General features: G+C 37.5%; 1 protein-coding gene across 3 annotated transcripts in view; it reads left to right on the top strand.

Moving 5' to 3' along the window:
* GALC (galactosylceramidase) overlaps positions 1 to 24042 on the top strand; it is a 41155-nt gene continuing 17113 nt past the window's right edge. Inside the window, exons 1-7 of one of the 3 annotated variants that reach the window (XM_021402476.1) lie at positions 1 to 251; positions 735 to 803; positions 3203 to 3266; positions 4098 to 4211; positions 6904 to 7043; positions 8641 to 8679; positions 19672 to 19802. In XM_021402476.1, coding sequence (XP_021258151.1) covers positions 81 to 251; positions 735 to 803; positions 3203 to 3266; positions 4098 to 4211; positions 6904 to 7043; positions 8641 to 8679; positions 19672 to 19802 — 728 coding nt within the window. In that variant the 5' untranslated portion in view covers positions 1 to 80. Of the gene's footprint in view, positions 252 to 734; positions 804 to 3202; positions 3267 to 4097; positions 4212 to 6903; positions 7044 to 8640; positions 8680 to 13777; positions 13906 to 19671; positions 19803 to 24042 lie in introns of all 3 variants that reach the window. The other 2 variants (XM_021402478.1, XM_021402477.1) reach the window with 2 other exon arrangements.

Below are 24042 nucleotides of genomic sequence, written 5' to 3'. Positions count from 1 at the left end.
TGGCGGGCTGGGGTGGGGACAGATGCGGATTGCGGAGGGACGGGGTGGAGCGGTTGGCAGAGTGTTGCAGGGCCGTCGGCATGGAGCTTGTCAGGTTTTCTCTTTGCCCTGCGGCTCTACTGTGCGCTTGGCTTCTGCTTGCCTCTAGCTGGGGCTTGGGGCCCCCCGGGGTCGGTGCTGCCTACGTGCTGGATGACGCCGGCGGGCTTGGCAGGGAGTTCGACGGGATTGGGGCGATCAGCGGCGGCGGGGTGAGCGGGGCCGGGGTGCGCGGGGCTCCTCGGGACTGGGGTGGTATCGCCTCCTCGGGGCGGCGGCAACTGGGGATGGGGAAACCCGTTAGGGGGTGCCTGGGGGTATCGGTGGGCTGCGGGGCTGCAGGGGGGACGTGAGGGCTGGGGAGGCTCTGAGGACGGTATGCAGTGAGCCGAGGCAGGGAGAGGAGAGTGCAGGAGAGCGGTGCTGGGACAGAGCTCCGCTGTGCGATCTCTTCGTGTCCCTGCCCTCTGGGCTCTCTTTGCAGCGTGTCACGGGTGAGCAGGGCCCCTCCAATTTGCAAAATCAGAACTGTGCAAGTGGAGGGTTAGAAGGAACTTTGCTTGTGTTTAGTAACTTCTTTATGCTGTATTTAATTCTGTAGGGTTATTAGCTATGTGAATGCGCCCAGATTAAAAGTGGGGATGCACTTGGATGTCTGAATGTTAAGATATTTATATTTGAATTTTCTGTTTTAGGCCACATCTAGACTCCTTGTGAACTACCAAGAACCATATCGCTCCCAGATCTTAGATTATCTTTTCAAGGTAAGGGCTGTGTCACTGCTGCTGCAATGTCTGATTTCATGCAGAACTTACTGTCTCATGTCAGAATGCCTATAGTATATTTAAGCCTATTTGAGGTTAGGCAAGCTCTATCTTGTAAAGCATCTATTTAAAGCTATTTTTTCAACTTGACAGTTGAGTGCTGTAGAAAAATAGAGAAAGTAATAGGTTGTGTTTGTACCTATGAGTTGTAGATGGCTTTGTAGCTACAAGAGTGCTTGAGCCATAAGAGAGCTTTAACCTATTAGAGCAAACCCTTGCTTGCATACCCATTCATAGAATAGTAAACCACTCATCCAAATATATTCTATGAAGAGCTCGCTTTTTTTGCATGATTAGTAATTATGAATACAGCACTTATACATATTAAACACTTTTTTCAATCGTACTGATTTTATTATTATATAAGCTTTTATGCATTCTTGTGGGATAAATATTTTAACCTTTTTTATTCTTCTCCCATAAAGAATAGACTCCTAACTCTTGTGAAGAGTTTTGATCCCACTGTGAAAAGCTGGGAAGCTCCTTCTTCTGGGAGAAAAATAAAACCAGAAAGTGTCGTCAAGTGTGTGGACTCCCAAACCAACCAAAGGAAGGAGTCTCCTTCCTTCGGAGTATGACAGCTGTTAATGTGTAGCTGATAGTTGCTGGCCATACTAAAGGGGTTTTTATCAGAACCTTACATTTTTAGTTGCTGTTCTTGACAGTCAGCATGTTGTTCGGCAGCCTCTTTCTTCAAATTATTAAGATTTCTCTTAATCTTGTTTTCAGTGTGTTTTCATTTGGATTAGTGAGGGCTTTGCTGTATTATGATTGTAGGAAGTGAGTCGGAAAGTTCTGATTCGAGTACAGATAGCTTATCAATGTTGTGAATCTGGCTGCATCACTTCAGTAGAATGTCTGTTCCAGAATAGGATAAAAAGTGTAGTTACTGTAGAAGAAATATGAATGTTATTGCTTTGTAAGCTTCTTTAGGTAGCAAGTGTAACCTGTGGAGTTACTCAACTAAATATGGTAAGGTTATTGCACTGGACAGTAATAATGTGTTTTGCTTTTGGCACTGTAAATTACTCTGCTGAAAGAGGATGCCATGTCACTTTCAAGTACTGTAATCCAGATAACTGGAAGGGAATAACTTACTGTGTAGTTTAAAATTAGGTAAAGGGTATAACAAAGAATAATGTGTGACTGGGGAGCAAATCCGTGTTCTTTGGAAGACCAAAACTGTGTGTTACAAGTATGAGTTTTCTGAAGGAATCAGCAGGAATATGATAGGTTGTGAGAGTGTGGTATTTGAAGACTTTTTAGCATTTTCTTTCACCAAAACCCCTAAAACTGTTGTGAGATACATGGGAGGAGGCTTTGCCTCAGTTTTCTTCTTGTATTTTATGTTGGTCAACTTGCATGGTAAAAATGAGAAAGGGTATGTGTGGAAGTTTAAAATAAGAGATGGCACAAGGAGAGATGTAAAACTGGGGAATACCTGCTTCTTATTTAAAAAAGAGGAAAAAAAATTAACTTGTAGGCCAAGCAAACTATTGCCTATGTAGGTGCGGGCTTCTCTCTCTCTTTTTTTTTTTTTTAATAAGTTCATTACTAAATCTTAAAACTCTTTTTTGGATGTCAAAATTATACTTGGGTAATTTGATGGAGAAGGCCAGCTCCATTAGTGCTTATTAAAGTAATGATTAGTTGTAAATTCTGGCTTGAGCAACTATAAAACCACCAATTGCTGAAAAACGTAGTAGGAGTAGGGTGAATTGTGTGTGCTTAAATTCTGTGTTTTGTCTGCACGGGAAACAGGATAGTGGACCAAGTGGCTATTTGTTCTCAGTGTTGCAATTTTTCTTCTCTCGTAACCTACTAATCACAGAAAAAGTTGTTTCCGACCCATATGTGTGCTCTTTCATGTAAGCAATGTAAGCCTTTATATCAAATTTATGAGGGTAATAGGTTTAATCCTTTGATTGTTCTTTTAAAAGAAAGCAATAAACTTGGCTTATAATAACATTAAAAATACTTATAAAACATTAAAAATAATAAAAATAAAAAAACTTAATATTCCTCATAAAGATTATCTTCTGCTTTAAGAACTTTTCAATATTTTCTTTAACATAATCAATTTAACATCTACAGGGTGAGGCAAAGTGTCATTAACAGTGCAAGAGTCAGTAAAACTGACAGCAGACCAATGTTCTATTTGCCTTGCCCAGTTTCCTTTGGAAGTAGAATTTGTTATAGTCTCTAATCCTATCTGTTATGGGTGTTTAAAAAAAGTAATAATTGAAAAGAAGTATTGAATTTCTAGCATCCTCAAAATTGTACTGTTTCACAGTTCTTGTCATTAGCCTGATTTCTTTCTTTCTTTTTTTTTTTTTCAGCCAAACTTTGGTGCTTCTTTACACATCCTCAAAGTAGAGATTGGTGGTGATGGGCAATCAACAGGTATAGATTATGCAAGGTTTAGCTTCTTGTAGCAGTGATGCTGTAAGTAACATGTCCTGCATGCTTCTCTTCAGTTGAGACATGGAGATACATGTTCTGGAGTTCTACTGAAGTTGCACGAAAATACCAGAAATGATGTCTGCAGTTGTGTAAAAGAAACTTATAGTCATGTCCTGGAGATGGTGCTCTCTTCCCCCTGCCCTTCAATATATAAGTATATAATATAGTAAATAGGTTGTATTCCAGAAAAAATGAATTCTCTGCAGAGCATTTCTCAAATACTGTTTTTGCAAAACAAACCCCATGAAACTTGTGTAGGGCAAGTAATGTATACCTTAAAAACATGAAAATGCAAAGATCAGAAGCAGTTTTCATTTTTAATTTAATGAGCTGCTACATTTCACTGGAGTTTGACCACTATTGGTGATCTTTTTTTTTTTTTTCCTTATTATCCTAATGCTCTAAATTTCCTAGTGGTGGTTGAGACCAAGGTAATAATAAATACATATTTTTAGCATTATCATATCAGGGAATAGGAAATGCCTAATAGCTAATCACATTCTGATGCAAAAAAAAAAAAAAAAGACCTCCCCCCAAAAACCAAATGTTTATGCTGACTAAGTTAACATGCTAAGAATGAGGGGTGGGCAGTTTTGCATGTTCCCTTCTACTAATTTTACTTTGAAGTATAGAGCAAAGAATGTATGAACCGTGTTGGAGCTATGTGCTTGACTGTGTATTGTGGCAGTGAGCAATGCAGGGAACTTTATAATGTACAGCAACTTATGACACAGAAGATAATTGTGGACTACCTGTCTATTTCCTTCCCAGATGGCACTGAGCCCTCCCATATGCACTATGAAAATGATGAAAACTACTTCCGAGGTTATGAATGGTGGCTGATGAAAGAAGCTAAAAAGAGGAACCCCCACATTAAACTGATTGGTAAAATATTCCAAACCTTAGGATTTATCTTTTATTTCTAACTAACGTATCTTACCCTTAATTATTTTAATAGACAGATATTTTTATGTTGCACTAGACAAGATAGAGAATGTCTAATATTAGGTACACTTGCACTGATGCTTTTCTTAAACAAATTATTTTTGCTTTTCTATAATAGTGTAACATTCTGGGCAGTGACTAATGATTTGCTTGCATCAAGTGACATTAATGCTTAGACTTAATAACAGTAATGAATATAAATTATTTATTATAACGGCTGAATTTCTGAATAATCAATAGAGTAAACAATTTGGGGAAATAAATTAAATTTACAGGAAGTATGAATCTGTAAATCTTTTGTGCCCCAAGTTCAATCGTATGTCCTTATCATGAGCCCATCACCTTCCTTCCCTGTGAGAGTGCTTCGTGTCTTCTGTTCTGCCACTTCCAACCCTCCTGCCACAGGCAGGGTTGCTAACCACTAGATCAAGTACTAAATCAGGTTGCCCAGGACCCCATCCAGCCTGGCCTTGAACACCTCCAGGGACAAGACATCCACAGCCTCTCTGGGCAACCTGCTCCAGCACCTCAACACTCTCTCAGTGTATGCGCTCTGACAATACAAATACGGAGTCCTGGATTTAGGTGAAATACTTCATAGGATATATTTCATGTGGAAGAGAGGATGACTTTTTTTTTTCCACCCTGTTTCCAAAAAGTGTTTCAGAAGTGAGCTTGGTTATAAATCATTTGATTTTATAGTGAGATGCCAGGTGGCATGTATGTACTTCCTGAAATGATGTAATCTTTCTTACTAATCGCAATAGAACTCAATTCTGAGGCAAAAGCACAAATATCAGCACTTACCCCTCACTGCTGTTTTGAGGAAATGTTTAAGTGAAACTGTAACACTGAACTAGTCCTGAGCTAAATGCTGGGCTCTTGCATGTGCTAGGGCCTTCAATATTCCCTGACAAATTTAAAAATTAGCAGTTGGACCCGACATCTTAAGATATTTGCCTTCGTCTCTTACCTTTTTGATACAATGAAATTGACCTGGGTGTTGAATACAAGCGCCCTATGCTATTGTTAGTGCTTTTATGTAGTATACAGTACGATTGTTTCCATTTTGTATGTGGTAATAGCACTGGTTGCAGAACTATTATAGTAATAATCAGGTACTTTTTGTAATAGCAAGCCAGACTTCAGCGGTCTCCAGGGCAGAGAAACCTCATAATTAAAAATAAATACGCTGCATCACTTGATTGTGTAGTTAAGTCTCAATTAATCTTTTTTTTCCTGAATAGTAATTTTCCATGTAGAGTGGAGCATAGACAAGGAAAAAAGTGTGGCTTACTCTTTTTTTTAATAGTTTGTTTGATTACCCACAGTGCTCTTACAGTCAAGTGCCAATCAGATTTATATTTCCTGATGTTTATTAGGAATAAGTAATACAAGAGAAACTCCATCCAAATGGAAACTTATAACAAACGTACAAGTATGGAAGTTGTAAAAATACTTAGAAGTAACTGTTGCAATGTTTTGACAGCTTTATTTCCAGGAACTTGAAAGGCTGTCACTGATGTTTATTCTTACGATGTGAAAATTCTGGTTATATATTTTATTCCCCTATATTTGTTTTCTGCTTTGTGGGCATAGTCCTCTCTCTGTATCACCAGACAGACTTCCTTTCTCTGTGGTCTAATGTACTATTCCAGTTTCAACAACAGAACTATAAAGTCATCTGATGATTTTTGTGATCTGATATTACTTAAAATTTCAATCAGCGAAATTTAAAAGCTCTTCTCAAGTGAAGTACAATTGTATTTTTTTCTCCTAGAAGAGAGGGGGAACAAAGGTTACTCTAAGTTCCTGTGAAATTCCAAAAAGATGGCAATTTTGCTGTTTTACTCGAACTGCTTATAAGTCTCACTCCTCATCCAGGAAGCAGGTTTTTCCTACCCATCCACAACATGTGACTTGGTACAGGATTTGCTGGTCAGATTCTCTTAGACAAGCACTGTGACAAACAGCAAGCTTACTATCTGTGACTAATTCTAATTATTAAAACCTTCGTCTTCCCTCAAATCAAGCCCACAACAAAGGGAGGAGAGTATGCCTTTTAATTAATAACCTATGGTGTCTTATACAGAATTAGCTGAAAATGTGAGAGAATCTACTTAAATAAGAACAAGTAATTAACCTACCAGCAGGTCCAATAAACTGCAGAGACTCAGAAGTGCTTTTTCATAGTCCTTATATTTCTTCCTCTACCATGAGCAAATAAATCATTGTTTGCTCTGGAAGTCATACTCGGGAGATTTTTGGATTTCAATATTGATCCTTTGTCTATAATGCTGTAAAATGTTTTTGCAAAAGTCCTTGTAATTTTAAACCTGTTAGAGTTTACACAATAGAAAGATTATATATAGTCAGTAGCTCTCTAATAATGATGGGCTTCTGACTTAAAAATAAAATAAAAGCTATAAATGCTTGATCACAGTTTATATTAACAGCATATTCACCGTAAAATGAGTTATAGTTCCAGTGAAGACAATGAAACATGAATCTGAAGGGCTATCTGCTCCTTTGATTTAGGAAGGATAAAGTGCAGCTTGCTCTTAAACTGTACTGAATAATGCAAACCTCTCACTTAAGTTATTATTTATTTGTTTTTCTTTTCTCTTTCCAGGATTACCCTGGACCTTTCCATCATGGATAGGAAAGGGTGAAAACTGGCCCTATGATTATCCACATGTCACCGTTTACTATATTATTTCTTGGATATTAGGAGCTAAACAGTATCACGATCTGGATATTGATTATATTGGGGTCAGTAAAATATGTTTTATCTGTCTTCATTTCTAAGATTTTTTTTTTCTTGTTTCTTTGAGTACTGGGAAAGGAGAGATGAAAAACTAATTGTGGTTATAACTTTCTGTTGCAATGAGACTGTTAAGTAACATAACTCTCGCCTTTCCGCAGTACCGGCCATTAATGCAGAAACTGTAAAGTGGCTAGACTCCTGACTTCCTGATTCTAGAACAAAGTTACCAGAAAACTTAAGGATTTTGAAACTTGGGTGTATAATTTCCTGCCTCACTTGTTCTCCCGGGGTTTTAGAGGTAACCAGCTAACGAAAAATATTAGTTAAGGCTTAGAGTTAGCAAAACTCAGCTAATGTGACTTCTTGGCGTAAAATATGGTTACCATTTTACAGAAGGGCAGCCCTTTACAACTTTTTCCATTTTTACCTGCATTATTAAGTAAGTAGTTAAAGTGCATATGTTACAGTATAACTGTCATATTGTGTTATAGGGCTGGCCACAAACTGGAGCATAGGAAGTTCTGCTCAAATGTGCGTAAGAACTTCTTCATGGCAAGGGTGACGGAGCACTGGAACAGGCAGCCCAGGGGGCTTGTGGAGTCTCCTTCTCTGGAGATATTCAAGACCTGCCTGGACGCCTACCTGTGCAACATGGTCTAGGGAGCCTGCTTTGGTAGGGGGAGCTGGATTAAATGATCTCTAGAGGTCTCTTCCAGCCCTTACAATTCTGTGATTGTATGGAAATAGTGAGGGAACATCTGAGAAAAATGTTTTTAGAGTTGAGAGAGGAAAAACACTTTTTCAAATTCATTATTTGACTGGGATTCAACCTTTTCTTCTTTCTTCTGCTTAAGAGAATCTATAATTTGTCTAAAATAAGTCTTACACTTACTGAAACACTCATTTTGGGCTTCTAAGTGTTTTGATGCAAAACAGTTTAACTGCAGAAAAGCTGACAATCAAGTCAGTGGTCCTGAGGTGAACTTCTGAAGTTATGGTTCTTGTCTAACCAAGAAAGTCTGACCTTTTTACTGTAATGTGGGAAGGTATATATGATGTATATCTCTTCTGGAATGTCTCTGTTGCTGACTGTTTTAGTGAGCATCAGTCTTGCACTCTGTTTAACAACTTGTGGGGAGGAAGGTATGTGTACAACACAACTTCTTAGTTCTTGCCTTGCCGTGCTTTTAGAGTAGATGGTAAGTTCTACTTATTAAGTATTTAAATAATGTCTGGTATCTGTATTGTTACTTGACGTTCTCTGTGACCATGTCTTGAAATTACAATGTTCTTCTCCTTGATTTCTACCAAACTGTAGATCCATTGTTAATAATATGTAATGTGTAACAATGCTAACCATTGTAGAGCTCCCACAGCGTTAGTGTTCTTTTTGGCAAGGCTACAGACAATAGAATAAGAATTGAATTTTTATATAGAATTCTCTTGTGGAGGGCTGATAAAAACCAATCAGAGCAATTTCATTTAGCAAACTAAAACCATGGAGTTCTGAAATGATTGTGAAAGATTTAAGTATATATGAGATTACATTATGTATCAATGCATCCTGACTTCTCTAAATGGCCTTTTACTTTTTCCTTATAGATATGGAATGAAAGGGCATTTAACAGCAAATATATCAAGGTATGTATATTTTCCTTCTCAAAAGTGAAATGTGCTTCTGAAGTTTCTTTGTTATCATTTACATGTGATTTACTTGTCTGACTTCCTCTAGAATAGAGTCCTTAATCCTGTGACTGCTTACTCAACTCTTCACTGTGCTGGCTGCAAGTGTAAAATACTAATAGGGTCAAATCTTTAGATTTGTTTTATCTGTAAATTTTATTTTGAACTTTGTAAATCAGTGTATGCTAAATATGCAGGGCATTTGAATGGAAGCTCCAGTTGAATCATACAAATTCATATTCTTACTGGGTGGAAAATAGCTTCTTTTGTAAGTCTAAGATCTACAGTTCCTTAAAATTCTTAAGTGAGGTTCCAGTGGATATAATACACTTAACTTATTGATATACAAGTCCAGGTTCTTACGGCACTTTCCGATTTGCCTTTTCCACAGAGTAAAAGCTCTATATTTTAACTATGTGAAAGTTGATACCTCATGTTCTAAATGAGTTGGGGAGTGACAGTATTTCACGTGAGGTAACACTAAGCTGTCACTGCTTCCTTCCTTGCATGCCCTTCTTGAAAGCTCACTTCTGTTTGAGTTGTGTTATACTTAAGATTCCATTTCAGCATAAGTTCTGCTGTATTCATTTACTTGTTGCTGCTTTGAGGCTAAGAAGCAATTACATTACCTCTTCTTAAAATATAGAGTTAAGCTGAGTATGAAGAAAACTGCTGTTCTTTTTTTTTCTGCAGAGCTCAGCAGAAACTGTATCCCTTCCGCTTAAAATTAGTCACTTAGTGGCTACTAGAGAAGTTCTTTTAATTTGTATACACTGTATAAGGTCAGTTGTGTCTCTTGTCCTGGCAACTTCTGTAGATGTTTCATTCAGTGGTTAGTTTTAGTAGAAGAATACAGAAAGTTGTGTACAACAATTAGACATGATGTTTCATTAGGAGGGGAGAAAAGTTAGACGTGAATTAAATGCCTTTCATGAGGCTGGCATGTATAAAATTCTGCCTGCTCCTGAAAAGTGGGGGTGCTTTCCTATGAAACACTTTATTTCCTTCCTAGTATGCAAGTTTCTTTGCAGCTCATGTGAACTGCTTTGAGTGAGGGATATCAGGATGCAGAAAACTGTGTTGGCATTATACCTGATAACAGACAAAGAGAAACACCTAATCCAGTTTTGTGTTTCTTATTAACAGGTATGTTAAGCATCTATGTACTTTAAACTGGTTTACTTGGTCACTGCTACCACAACAGTTTAGTTTATATGACTTATCACAACTTAGGCCAAATTCTATGTTATCTGTGCTTCATTACAATGACTAATTTCATTAAGGTGATTTTTCTAGATTATCACTTCAGTAGGCTGCTACAGAAGTGGTTCACTAGTCAGGTATGGGCTAATGGATACATCTGAAGATATTAGTAGTTTCCTAAAGGATAATTCTAATTGTAGGTATCTTATGCTGGTATGGGAGCAGGAAGAAATACATGTGCCTGAGGAGCTCAAGCTGAAATCTCACGTTGCTCAGTACCTTTGTTATAAGAACAAAACCAAACAGAACTGAAAACAGTTGTATGCAGGCTGGAATAAGGCAATACAAGATAAATTATCCTGTTTTTTGAGCTGCAAGTTAGATTTATTCATAGACTAGATTATATGTTGCTTGAAGAGTCTGTGAAACAAGCTTTTGTAAAAAGAATCATCAAAGAGAAGGCAGTTCTTACCATAAATAAAATACCTATTACATTCCACTAAATCATTTATTAGTTTTCTGTACATCACATAAGAAAATGGTTCTCTTTTGCTCAGTCCTCTGCAATGTCACCTGGAGGCTTTCTAATTTATTTGCCTTGGCTTCCTGATGTGAGGAGAATGAATGTGGAGAACAAACTGTCAAGTGGAGGTGCAGCATTCTGTTTGTTAGCTTTTTAAATACCATTGAAATAGAACAGCTTTTGGCTTCTAGAGCTAAATTTTTAAAGTTTGATCTTACAGTCACCAAAACATCTGCTGAAGTGTGTTAACCTTCCCCTACTGTATGGCTTTATTTAACATCTGTTTTATCATTCATTCTCTTACACTCTGCAGTGTCACATGGCATCTATTCTCTACCAACACGATTCCATTTGCAGTCAGCCATTTTAGGAAAGACTTGTTTACCAAAGTGCAATCTGTACAACAAACTTTCTTTTTTAAATTCTTATTCAAGAAGATCCTATTCTTCCAATTTCCAAATATTGTCATTGTACTCCTGAAATGTTAGGGTTAGTCTGTCTTCGTATGAATGTGCATACTGGGGGCATGGAGTGGCTGGAATGACACTTTTCTGCATATGTTACTGTGGAGTGTGCATTATGGGTATCTGTGGTGTGTCCTTGGTACTCATCTTTTCACATGCAAGTTCTGCAGTGTTTCTAGTCATTCTGTTCTGCTGAACTACCTCCATGGTTAGGCAGTTTTTCTGAATGTCTAATCTAAGTTTTGCTGGATGTCCATTGTGTCTTATATTTTCTCCTAATTCTAGCTGCTCCAGAGATGTAATTATGTCCCTCCTCTTTCAAACACCGCTTAGGTCATATTTTGTCTTATCTGTTATCTCTTCTATGGAATAGTTAAAAAGAATCCAAATAATTCTAGAAATATGCAATTCAGAAACAACTAGCAATTTACCTTTTCCCTTGCAGTAAGCTGACGCTCTTTCTCCTTTAGTGAACCTCCACGATCCTCAGAATCATTTCAGCAGACTTTCTGCATACTTTATATAGCATACAACACAGCCACATCTGTTAGTGCAGTTGGTAGTATTAAATCAAAATCATTTATAAGAAAGTTATTTATTTCAGAGTACTGTTGCAATTAGTCAAATTCCTCCTTGCTGTGGATCTTGCACAAACTTAAGCAATGTACTTCATCAGTAAGTGTGTAATAAAAATAATAATTTCTGTGACAGTACTTCCTGAATTCTAGTTCAGAAATCTTTACGTCTCATCCTGTGCTGCTCCCCACCCCAACTGGATTAATCACTGTTAATTTACTAGCAGTTTTTCTACTTGTAGTATGTTATAGTTTTAATTTTAAACATCAGCTTGGAAACATTGTGGGAAACATGTTTAGAAGCCTCAGTTCCTTTAGATTTTATTTGCTAGTGAACTTTATCTGCAGAACTCCTTTATTTTCAGAAATGTGGATTTGTCTACCTGTGCATCTTCTCAAGTCTTTTTCTACCAATGAAGTCAAACATGTGCATAGACTTTCAAAGTGTTGTTATAATTGAACTGGCAATATCTTCTCTTCCAATCAGGTGCTTAGTATCTTACAACTGTTTGGGGCCAGAAATGGAAAGTCTGCAGCCAAATGTAAGAGAAGGTATCTGACAAATCTTGGGGTTAGACCTTGAGATCTGACTTTTTGCAGTGTTTTAGACTGACAAAATAACCTAGGGAGTTGTCTTCATAGTTCTGAAATGTTTAGTATGTTTGCCTCTGATCTCTTCTGGTTACTGAAGAATTTTGACTTAACACACTGAAGGTTAACTAGAACAGAATCTTAAACAGATAAATCTCTTGTGTATGCTTTTTTTTTTAATACGTGGATATTTGAAGGAGGAAAATTGGATGCAGCCTGCTGATTAAGTTGATACACATTCATGACATCTGTCATAGAATCATAGAGTCACCGAGGTTGGAAAAGACCTCTGAGAACATCCAGTCCAACTGTCCACCTATTACCAATATTTCCCACTAAACCACTGTATCTAAATGTTTCTCGAACACCTCCAGGGACAGTGATTCCACCACCACCCTGGGCAGCCCATTCCAGCGCCTGACCACTCTTTTGGAGAAGTTGTTTTCCCTGATGTCCAGCCTGACTCTCCCCTGGCATAACTTGAGGCCATTCCCTCTAGTCCTATTGCTAGTTACATGGGAGAAGAGGCCGACCCCCACCTCACCATGACCTCCTTTCAGGTAGTTGTAGAGAGCAATAAGGACACCCTTGAGCCTCCTCTTCTCCAGACTGAACAATCCCAGCTCCCTCAGCCGCTCATAAGGCCTGTGCTCCACATGCCTCACCAGCTTTGTTGCCCTTCTCTGAATGTACTCCAGGGCCTTGATGTCTTTCTTGTAGTGAGGGGCCCAAAACTGAATGCATTTCTCGAGGTGTGGCTTCACCAGGTCTGAGTACAGAGGAACGATCACTTCCCTGCTTCTGCTGGCAGTGCTATTTCTGATGCAAGATCTAGCCTCACTGTGGCTTTTGCCATTATGGATAAAAACTGTACTAAAGTCATGGTTTTTAAATTACAATATGTAGTATCATATTGTTCAATTAGTGGAAAAAAAATGCTTTTCTAAGAACAGCATTTGACAGGGATACTCAAACTCATGCTGAAAGTTTTAAGTTACAGGGACTTCACTGTAATATTTCTACCATCGTGAATTTTTTTGTAACCTTTGTGATTCAGAGGCTTAAAGCAGTTGAACAGAACTCCATTACTCCTTCTCTTGCTGAAAGATTGTGAATAAGTTCAGTATTCATTAGTTCTAAGTTCACGTTGTCACCAAATCATTGCCTTGGGTCCTTATTATGAGTACATGCCAAGACAGAAAAGCTCTCTTTTCCACTTTAACTTTCTGGGAGTATATTACAAGAAATTATTTGAGGATACATGCCTGCTCGTCTTCAAATGACTTGAAAAATCTTCCTCCTGTGCAGTACATATTGCATCATCCCTCTGTATGTGAGATTGAAGAATGGATTTTAGAGTGTGGACTGATGTCTTTTTCCAGATAGTCTTGCAGGTGGCAGCTGCTGAAACTCAATTTTTTTTTTTAAATAATGTTGATGAAAACATGTTTATAATACCAGTTTTTTTTAATGTGGCTATCTCAATGTTGAGAACATTTCAGTGTTAAAAGCACTTATCAGTAACTTTATCTGATTTGTTGTTACGGCTCAACTTTGAGAAGATTTCACTTACCTGTCTTGCTCTGAAGAAATGTTTCCACTGTCTGCTCCTACAGTTCTAAAATTGTTTTCAGTCTGAAGTTTTCATGTTGCATGGTTAATGAAAGGCTGTACTTTAAGTGTTGTTATCTGTTACTAAGGTACTTCGACAATCTTTAGACAAACTGGGTCTAAGCAACATTGGCATCATCGCTGCGGATGGAGATTGGAACGTTTCAATGGAGATGGTAGTTGATCCATATCTTAATGATGCTGTTCAGGTAGTTGGGTAAGTGTGGGAGAAGGGAGGAATGTTGCATGTTATATATCACTTCATTTCTGTAAATAAGTCTTCACCTCCGTTTTTGAGAAGTCATGTAGCTGTAGTTCCTAGTAACTTTTTTAAAATCATCATGTACAGTAGTAATTGAATATTCTTTCATGATTTCCTCTCAGCTTTCAATTTTGTGCATGTGTAAGATGATCTTACAACTCTTCCATCACTTCTTTCGAGTGTTGAGCTAGGAGCTAGGTTTTAAGCTTCTTACCTTGGAAATCTCCTGTTACTTACTAGTGTCAGCTAATCTGCACGTGCGCCTTCAAAGTCAGAAAAGCTTTAGGATAGAATTCTTGATGTGGAATTGGTTCTAATTTCAGATGATCTTGAACTTTCACTGGATACTTTTCACTCTTGCAACACTCCCTATTATACATCCTTTGCTTGTGACGTTTCTAGTTGTATCTGGAAGCTAGAAGACTGGTTGTTGCTTTCATCTGGTAACATCCAAAGTTAGTTTTTTAAACTGATACAACCTATCCCAACTTCAGCAGATAGGAATGCCTACTGTTCCAGTTATGCCAAAAGGCAACTTTATTGCACATTTGCTCCCTAATACACTTTGTTTCTACCTCGCTTTTTGCAAACTGGTTTCTGTAGCTTTTGTATTCTTGCTTATCTCTGATTCTGAAAACAATTTTTTTTAAAGCTATAGCATGTTCACAATGGAAACTAACTCTGCAACACTATTGAACCATTTATACGTGTATTTACTACCTGTGTTATTAGCCTTATTATGATTAAGAACATGCTTGTGGTCCTTGGTGTGCTGTTTGTCCTCATTTGTACGTAAGGGTGTATGATATACTCATAATTTTAAACTGATCTGTGATGCAGTGTTTACAACAAGACAGCTAAGTAGGAATTCTGTGAAGAAACTGCTTTCTTATGTATTGAGCTTATAAACATTGATCAGCTGGAAGGAGCTTCCTGAGAAATATCAATTGTAATACTGGTTTTTGTATGGTTATTTTTCTTTCTAACTTAACCTAGAACAGGCAAGACTTGTACCTCAGCAAGTTCATAGTGAATTAAGAAATGTTTTAGTTGATTTGTATGCTAACAAAACTTGCAGAATCAGTGCACTGAATACGTACAGTTCTTATTTCATTATTTCTTTAAGAGCTTTATGGAGTCAAAGTTTAAATTGTGACCTTGGAGTGTGTGGCTTTTTCTTTGTTGGCATCCTTTCAAACTATGAGAAATTCTATTTGTTCTTTAAGATGAAAATGCTTTTGCCCCAGCTTGCCTACCCACACAGATCAGAGTGAAGAGTTAGGGGAATATACCAAGTAGTGTTATCTGTTAAGACATTCAGCTTAATACGCAGGCAGCAAAGTGAGAACACTGTGTTTCTTAAACAGTGCTGACCTTAACACAACTAACTATCGGAGTTCTTGCTGACCTAGAAGAAGATAACAGTAGTTAGACATCTACCCTTCAGCTCAAGTTCGTAAAGATTCTAGAAGTACACTGTATCTTTGTCTCTTAGTTATCTCTGTCTAGTTTATGACAAAAATCAGCTGTTCAGTTTGTTTTCTTGAGTAGTCCTAAATTCTTTTCTTTGCAGTCCTTTGCTGTACATTGTTCTGTAATCTTTCCAGCTATAACCCTCTCTGTGACTTTGACTTACAGATCTATTATGAAATGGTAACTTGGGATTAAAATTATATTGTTTCACTTAAAAAAAAATTTTGAAGGCAATTGAAATGATTGCTTTGGCATCCATTTGTTTCCTTTCATTTTCTTCTTTGATAGCGCTGTTTCCCTGTGACCTTACCTCTGCCAAAAATACTATTTGTAAACTGAAGCATACATTATACATATGTATGGTAGGGTTTTTGTCTGTTTACCCCCACCCCTTCATGTTTACTCTACTGAGTTGTGATTTCAAAGGTAGAGGGCTTGATGTTTTCTAATTAGAACAAAGGTTACCAAGCTATCACCATTCAGTGTGCTTCAGTTCCTTTGAGGGAGCAATCTTAACATATTGCTTGTCACTGTTTCATGCCAATGAGTTGCAGCAGTTCCCACTGAAACAGGAATTTCTTTAGGAGAAAAAGGAAAAATATTTAGTTAGCTCAAGCCTTAAACTCTATTGTTCTATGCTTTGTTTGCAACACTATTTTCACTAATGTCTTCCTATGTTAGTTTAATGGGAGCCTTTTTTGTGTTTGTGCAGTAGTATACCTTCATAGTAATCTTCTCCCAGTTGTATTACTTAAGACTTGGTACCACCTGTAAGAGAGAATTCTTTTTGCACCTTTGCCTCAAAGCTTCCTGAGGAGCGCAGATGGACAAGTCCTGGTCAAAGTTGGAAGAATCTTTTGTCTGAAGATTTGCTTGCCAGGGGCAAGGGGAGAGAGATAAGTAGCAGCTTAATGGCTGGGAAGCAGTTTTTGTGTGGGCTCATCTCGAGGGAGATAGCCATCTCAGGGGTGCTGCACATGACTCTTACCAAAGTGCCCAGGCGGAAGAAGTATAAAAAAGGGACCTACAACCAAGAGGGCAGGTGTCTGACATCAGATGCCTCGTGACCTGCCTGCTACCTGCTTGCTGCCTGTTTCTCCTGGACTCCCTGTCACTGTACCTGCTTGCTGCCTAAGGACGGCCGTTCTGCCGCTGCCTTCTCCTGCACTCTTGCTCCTGTGACACTGCTCGATCTTTGGTGACTATCCCTGCTTTACCTAATTCTTGATCCTTTCCTATCTTTACTATTGCCTGCTTTCTCTTCCCCGTCACCCTAATTTGTGATAATCGCTGGCCTTCCCTTCCCCATCTCCCTGATTGCCTAGGGTTTGTAATAAACTGGTCGGACCAATATTAGAACCGTTGTTTCATAATATCACGTCGGGTATACGTATATCAGAGAACCTCCTCTTGCTCTTATAATCGGAGCAAGACACCACCTGTTCTGTGTTAAGCACCACAAACAAAATCCATGTCTAACAAAACCTAGCTCTTCAGCAAGTTCTTTCTTAAGGGCTTTTTTTGCTAATACGCAATTAAACTTGAATGTATTACACAATATTTTTTTTCTGATATTTGTTTAGAAGTTGAAAAAGTATAATTATTTCTCCATAGTTCTCAGCAGTTTGCTATCACTTGCTTGTAAAGCATTATTAATGGACAGTGATTGTGTGTTGGGTGGTTGAAAAGAAATAAACCTGTGTTTAGGTCAATTTTTGTTTATTAGATACAGCAAATTACATTTTATTTTTAGTTGATGCATCTTGAGTCTTTTCTAACACAATGGTGAAATGGCAGAAATTATTGTCGCCATATCAGTGTTTTCCCCTCTCCTATTGTCTGTCCAGAAAAAAAAGTCATTGTAAGTCTTTGAAATAATGAGGAGAAGTGGCATGAGTTATTTTATAATGTCTATGGTTTTTATGTAGAGCGTAGTTGTTCTGTTAATTTTTACGCTTAACATAGTTGCAGCTTTACGGGAATCATTAGTGTTATAATCAAGGAAGGCTTTCTTAGTCCAGTAGGAAGAATGAGTTCAGTTCACTGTCATCTGCTTTTTCTGTGGCAGAAAACTTTCTTGAGGAGAGATTAATGGACTTCCCCAGTAGTATACTAAGATGGTGGAAGAAAACCATAATTACAGAAAGTACTGTCTTTGGGATTTATCTTGTGAGCTTTTTTGGTTTTTGGACTGTGTATCCTTTCACCATCTATTTAAAAAGGATTTTGTTTATTACATAGTTCAAAACAAGCTGGAAACTTAATTTTGGTTTTATATGACTGATTCCAAGATGTAATAGGGACATAAACTACCTCAATTTAGAAATGTAGATTTTACTGATGGAGTAGTTTTTTTCTTGTAGAATTTCTGGGATGTTTTCTATATTTATTGACTAACAGTTTGGATGCCACCTCTGTAGGATATTTCGTTGAACCTCCCTAAGTGAAGGAGGAGCAGTTAGCTCATGGTTCTGAGGCTTGCTCAGTTAACTTAGAATATCTTCACAACCTCTTTGGAAACTTACTCTCCATATTTGACCATGTTCATGTTCTTTTACCCTTTATCTTGTTTCCTTTTTTTTTTTTTTTTCACCTTTTAAGTTATTATACCTAGCTGAATTTTCCAATGATTGCCAGCCTGTAGTGTTGCAGGGGATTATTCTATCCCAAGCACATGAGTTTCTCTTTGCATCTGTTGAACTCATGAGTTCTTTTGTTTTTAAATTTATCAAATAGTATTGGCCCTGATATTAGCCTATGGGGATATCACTAGCAATTGATGCCTACTTGGATTTTTTTCTGTCCAGCTTGGTGGGAAACCTTGCTAAAGACAAGGTGCATGACACCCGCTGATTAAACCTTGTCCACACAGGTATACTCATCTTTTCACAGAAAGCAGTTGGGTTTGTCAGATGTCATTTTCCCCATGGTAAATCCATGTTACTGTTCCCAGTAATGTTCCTGTCCTTCGTGTGCATAGAAATGGCTTCCAGAAAAACTTGCTTACTTTCTCAGGGACTAAGGCTAGATTGACAGCCAGTAGCTTCTCAGATCTTACTTGAAGACAGGGCTACAATGATCTTTCTGTAGTCCTAGGAAGCAGACCCTAATCACTAAATGCTTTAGCCTCGATGGGTATAAGTCTGCAAATGGCATGTTACCATATTCTAATACAAGATGTAATGGGAAAATACAATACCAACATAATACTGAATTCAAAGAATGTTTTCAAGGCTTTGGGACAGGAAAACATGATACTTCATGTCACTGTAGAACTGAATAAACTTATTCAGATGTGAAGTTCTTCTCTGAAGAAGATCTTGTATCATTTTTCTTATAAGTAGTGTCCCTTGTTAGAGAAGATTATATATTGTAGAAATATACACACAGAGTGTGAAAATAGTTAGGCATTTGATATTACTTGAATTTCAAGTGTAGCAAATGCTGTTTAGGAAACTTCTGAATTTTGAGAAACTGTTGTTAGCTCTGCTCACATGTGACTTCAGGCTTGTTTCGGTAATATTCAAGGCCTTAACATGTCTCTTGAGAAGTGTACAGTGGTTGAAATGATAAAACTTGAAATCAGACACAGCTGAGTGATGTGGTATGTATGTGTCTGGAGTTTTTCCTCATTTCTTCTGTTGGTTGTGTTTAGGAAAAGCTGATTTCATTTGTATTGCTTCACTGTTAAACTGAAATAGCCGATTAGACGGGAGTGTAGGTGAAGCCAAATCCTTTAATGTTTGCTTTGCTTCCACAAGGCCTATACTGTTAATACTCAATTGTCTTTGTCCTGCTGTATGTGGTTCTTGTAGCGTAACCCTCAGCACTGTGTCATCGAAGCGGCTGATTTGCAAATACAAATAGCTTGCATGAAAATGTACGTGTTTTGTCTGTCTTTAACTTCTTCTGCAGCTCTGTGTGTGTAAGAAAGCAACCACCAAATGTTTTTCACTTTGCTTTTGTTTTATAATTTGGGGGATGGTATGGCAGAAGAAGATTATGTCCTTTTTTGAAAGCAGTTTTTGCCTGACAATCACTTTATTACATGTTGTTTGGTCTAAAAGACTTTTGTCCCAGTTATAAGAACAAGAATTCAATCATGAATTGTTTTTTTTTTTGAGTATGTTCAAAGAGTCCTGAAGCAGCTGGTGCCATTCCCCGTATAAACTTTTGACAACTTGAAAAATATTTTTTCATGTATTCCTTCTCTCTGTTCTTTGCTCTTTTTTTTTTTTTCTCCCAAAGCTGTTGAGGTACACACTGGATAAGAATGGTCTGCAGCAGGTGAGGATCATAGCCAGCGATAGACTGTGGGAGCCCATTTCCTTTGTCTTGCTGATTGACTCTGAGCTCCAGGAAGTGGTCGATGTCATTGGGTAGGGGGTTCTCCTTTTATCTTTCTTGCTGGTTTATTCACAACTTGCCTTTGTTTTGCTTGTTTACGAATAGCACAGCCAAAGCTGTACTCCTCTGTACTGTTACCTGTTACAAGTTTGATGCTGTAGACTTTCTTACTAACCTACATTAAGACCCAGTCTGGTCGAGAGCTCAACTCTTAGCCTGGTTGCAGCTTAAAACCTTTAACTGAATCATGAGTTTCCTATAGTGTGCAAGACTCTGGTTTGCTGTGGCTGCACTTTAGTTGACTTGAATGGGTTTTAGTCAAACCTTTTTACCTTGAAGCTTGCTTCAGTTCCTGTATTTATATACAGAAAGTGCTTTAACTTTACAGCTTTACATGGAGCCTTGTATTACTGACTTCCAGCACTCTGTTAGAGAAACTGATGTGATCCAGAAACTAACTGAGGCTTTTATTTTTTTGTTACAATAATGTCTTGATTCTCAGGTCCCATTTTGTTATGATTGGGATGTAATGTTTGGGAAGCATGCAACCAGGTGACTTCTAGTTCTTGTTCTCATCACATGGTGGTCATGTTTTGCAAAGGTAGACTAAATTTGATTACTGACTTCTGAATACAAACATCTAGGATCTGTTCACTAACTTTTACTGTAACTCTAAATTTTAATTACTATGTTCCATAAACTTGGCTAACCCAATCACATTTTTCAGACATGGCTGTTACTGCTTTAACTTGGGTCTTTTTCATTCAACCCATGGGACATGTAGAAATGAAGATTTTCCCTCCAGACATAGAAAGGAGTCAGTGCCCTAGAAAAATCAGCCCCTCCTCTTATTCTGAACAAAAAGTATCCTAACAATTTTTTTGCAGGTCCATGTGTGGGGCAATAAGTGAAAACAATTATCAGCTCACTCTGACGGTTAGAAATCTGCTGTAGCTGTCATGATCCCAGTGTAGTGAGCATGATTCCTTTCTTGGCAGCAGCAAATGTACACTCATTGTCAATTCCTGAAGCTCAACTGTTTTCATGCTATCCCAGTAAACCATAGTTGCTTTAGTCTGCTTGAGAAATCTAGGTTTTAGTGTTCCTGCTCTGATTCAGTCTTAACAGGAAGCTGAAATAGACTCGTGAAACAGATAATCAGCTGGCTACTGGGCATTCAGTGGTGCATGTCTTATCAAAGAATCTCTTCAGAATTATTGTTGGGATTCTTTCTAACTTGAAACTATGAAAAAAAAATTCAGCCAGCCAGTTTTACATGCATGTATAAAAAACCATCTTGGATCTGGTAACCTAACTTGGGATCAGTGAGGTATCTCATCAGGCAAGCTGGATGGGAAATTAGTTACAGCTATTGCTTCCGTTATTTTCCACTATTTGCATCCAAACTTCATCTTAAGGATGTTGCAGTGGCTAGAAATAAGGGAGAGCCCTGAAGAGTCTTTGTAAAGCTATTAATGGATGTTCACAGATGTAGGAATGACCCAGGTAACCAAAGCTCTTCATTATGTGACATTTCCAAACAGCTTTTCAGAGTTATTACAGCTGCATCAATTTTACCAGTGAAATGAAATGTAATAAATTATAAACAAATATTAATTGTACACATTTAAGTTACATTTTAACTCTTGTTGGGGGGGGGGGGATGTTTTTCAACGATGGACTTGCAAATTCCATGCTTATTTTTCAGATGTAGTACTTGTTTGTAACATGTTGTAAAGCAGTTAGTTCAATTTTGCATGCTATAGAGACCAAGTTATTCTGACTCTGTGTTGAAAAGTTTTCCCCCTCTTCCTGCTTTTCATTGAAAGAAAACAAATGATTTAGAGTGTCTGTGAGTACAACAGAAAATTTCATTTTTTACTTGAGTTCAGAATGCCATCAGATGACAATACTGTCACTTTGGTTAGGAGCATCAGTGTTCTTAACCAGACCTGTTTTATATGTACATTTTGCTTAACAAAGGTGTCACAGAAACCAAGACTTTTATAGAAGTTTTTCAAAACCTAATTGTGCGCAAATTAATAATCTAGGAGTAATGTGGCAACACTGTGTTTTTACATGATAGAATTATGATGTGATACCTGTAATAGCAGGAATTGGAACTGTCCCAAGTACTTTTCAGGCCAGAGTTAGCATGAGAAGAAAGAAAGTCAGTGTTGTTAGCTGACAAATTTTCTAAAGATATTGGGTACTAGATTTTCAGGCTTTTGCAGCTAGTGCTTTTCTGCGAAGCTTTCTTGCAGTGAGAATATTATATGGTTGTCTTTTTTTTATTTTAGTTTAATTACTGGGATCTTGTGCTGATGCATAAGAGGAAAAATAGCAGAACAATCTACTATTTCTCTGCTGATCATCTTTTTTCCTCCCTTCTCTTCTTTGGCACATTGCTGTATGCAAAATAAAAGATACTGCAAAGGCTTTTATTTTTCTTAAAGTCATCTAAATGAAATGACTGTAGGCAAGTATGTGATGCAGTCACACAGGTCCTTAAGTAAAAAAGTTTTTCTTAATGTTACTTCCTTTACACTGATTTAATATAGCTCTTCACAGGCAAATGTGAATTTTTCACGTGACTTATTCTGCTCCATCATCTGCTATATAAAACACATTTAATCTGATAAAACATTTTAAAATTATTGTTGCCACTCGAACAGTTAGAGGCCCTGATGATGAACCACTCAATTAAGATGTGAAAGTTGAAAACAAAAAATGGCCATAATAAGCATTTATTGAAGAAAAAAAAATTGAAACATGTCTTCTCCTTTCTCTGGCTACATGAAACTGAAAAGAGAACCAAATGATGAAAATGCATTATTAAATTTTAAGTAAATAACAGTAGTTTGAAGAATGCAAACGCTGATAGTAATAACTTAGTAAATTTTTTTTTGCACTGATAGGAATCTTAAGCCCGTGACATATTTCATTGTAAATCTGTTCCTACCATTCCTCTCATTATCTTCACTAAGATTCATTGTTTTTTCCTTTCCTAATTTATTTCCTTCCTCTGTGGAACAGTCTTCTGTTATAGTGTGTCTATTTTCCTGCTCTTTCGAGCTGTGAATCCAAAATCCCACTACTTCTATTGAAGCATCATATCTATAAGGATGAGGCATAGATGCTGCATTACAGTTCCACTTCTCAGGCAGTGGGAAGGGTAGGTGTTTAGGAGTCTGGTTTTCCTGAAATTGCTAGTGGTCCTTAAACTGATCAATTATTTTGCTATTAATTATTCTCTGGTGCAGTAAAAAGATTGTTTTACTGCTGAAGGAGTAAAGCCTATTGTTCTTGCCACAGCTTTTCTCCTTTACTTTGCTTGTTGTTAATTGCTGAGGCTGTAAAGTAGCACAGGGTAGCCAAAAGAGGGTTTTAGCACGGTCTTGTGTTTTCTTTAAATTACATTGAATTCAACAAATCAACACATACTCCTTGTGAAAGTCTGCACTGTAAGCTGATAGCAAATATTGACTTTGTGCATATGGGTGGGTCTTAAAGTAGGCATGCTACAGTGCTTTTAAAAGTCTTATAAAAATAATTTATTTTTTAAAAACTAATGTAGTTTTTGTATGGATTGGGAGTTACTAATTAATTGCATCCTACTTTCTTAGAACTAGTTTAAACATTAATTAAGGTAAAAAAACCTTCTTGGTTAACAGCGGTGTCTGAGTAAAAAGCAAATACAGTGTATATCATTTTCATTAACAAGAATTGAAACTGAAAGAGCAGAGAAAAAGGATGCATTCCTAACTGATGGTGAGACTATTTTACCTGCTTGCAGATCAATGGGACAAAGTGAATGTTATAAACAAGTGGGTTTTAAATGGAGCAAAGATACTGCTTATAGTTTTTATTTGGCAGAGATATTGACAGTATTTAAGATTTTCAGGACATGAAATGTAGAAATGCAGATCTATTCCTTCTTTGCATTGTCTTTGCAAGCTTTGTGCCATTACGAAAACCTTCACTTGGTACTAAGGTAATACCTGTGTTTCCAAGCCATGGGAAAGTGTATGCTAACTTGCACAGCAGAGACAAGGATGTAGCTGAAGTTTACTGTCTGTTACATTACCACTAGTGAAGCTAAGTATGAAGGACTACAACTCTGGGAAATCGCCTGTTTTTGAATAGGGGAGGATATAGTTGAAACCAACGATCAACCGTGGAAATACCTGTACTTTTTTTTTGTACTCCTCACTTGTGAACTGATTAAATTTGTCAAATTGCAGCCCACGAGTAAAAGAAATCTTTATACTT

The sequence above is a fragment of the Numida meleagris genome, chromosome 6 (assembly GCF_002078875.1).
Source record: "Numida meleagris isolate 19003 breed g44 Domestic line chromosome 6, NumMel1.0, whole genome shotgun sequence".
Lineage (NCBI taxonomy): Eukaryota > Metazoa > Chordata > Aves > Galliformes > Numididae > Numida > Numida meleagris.
This window is presented reverse-complemented; position numbering and strand designations above follow the sequence as displayed.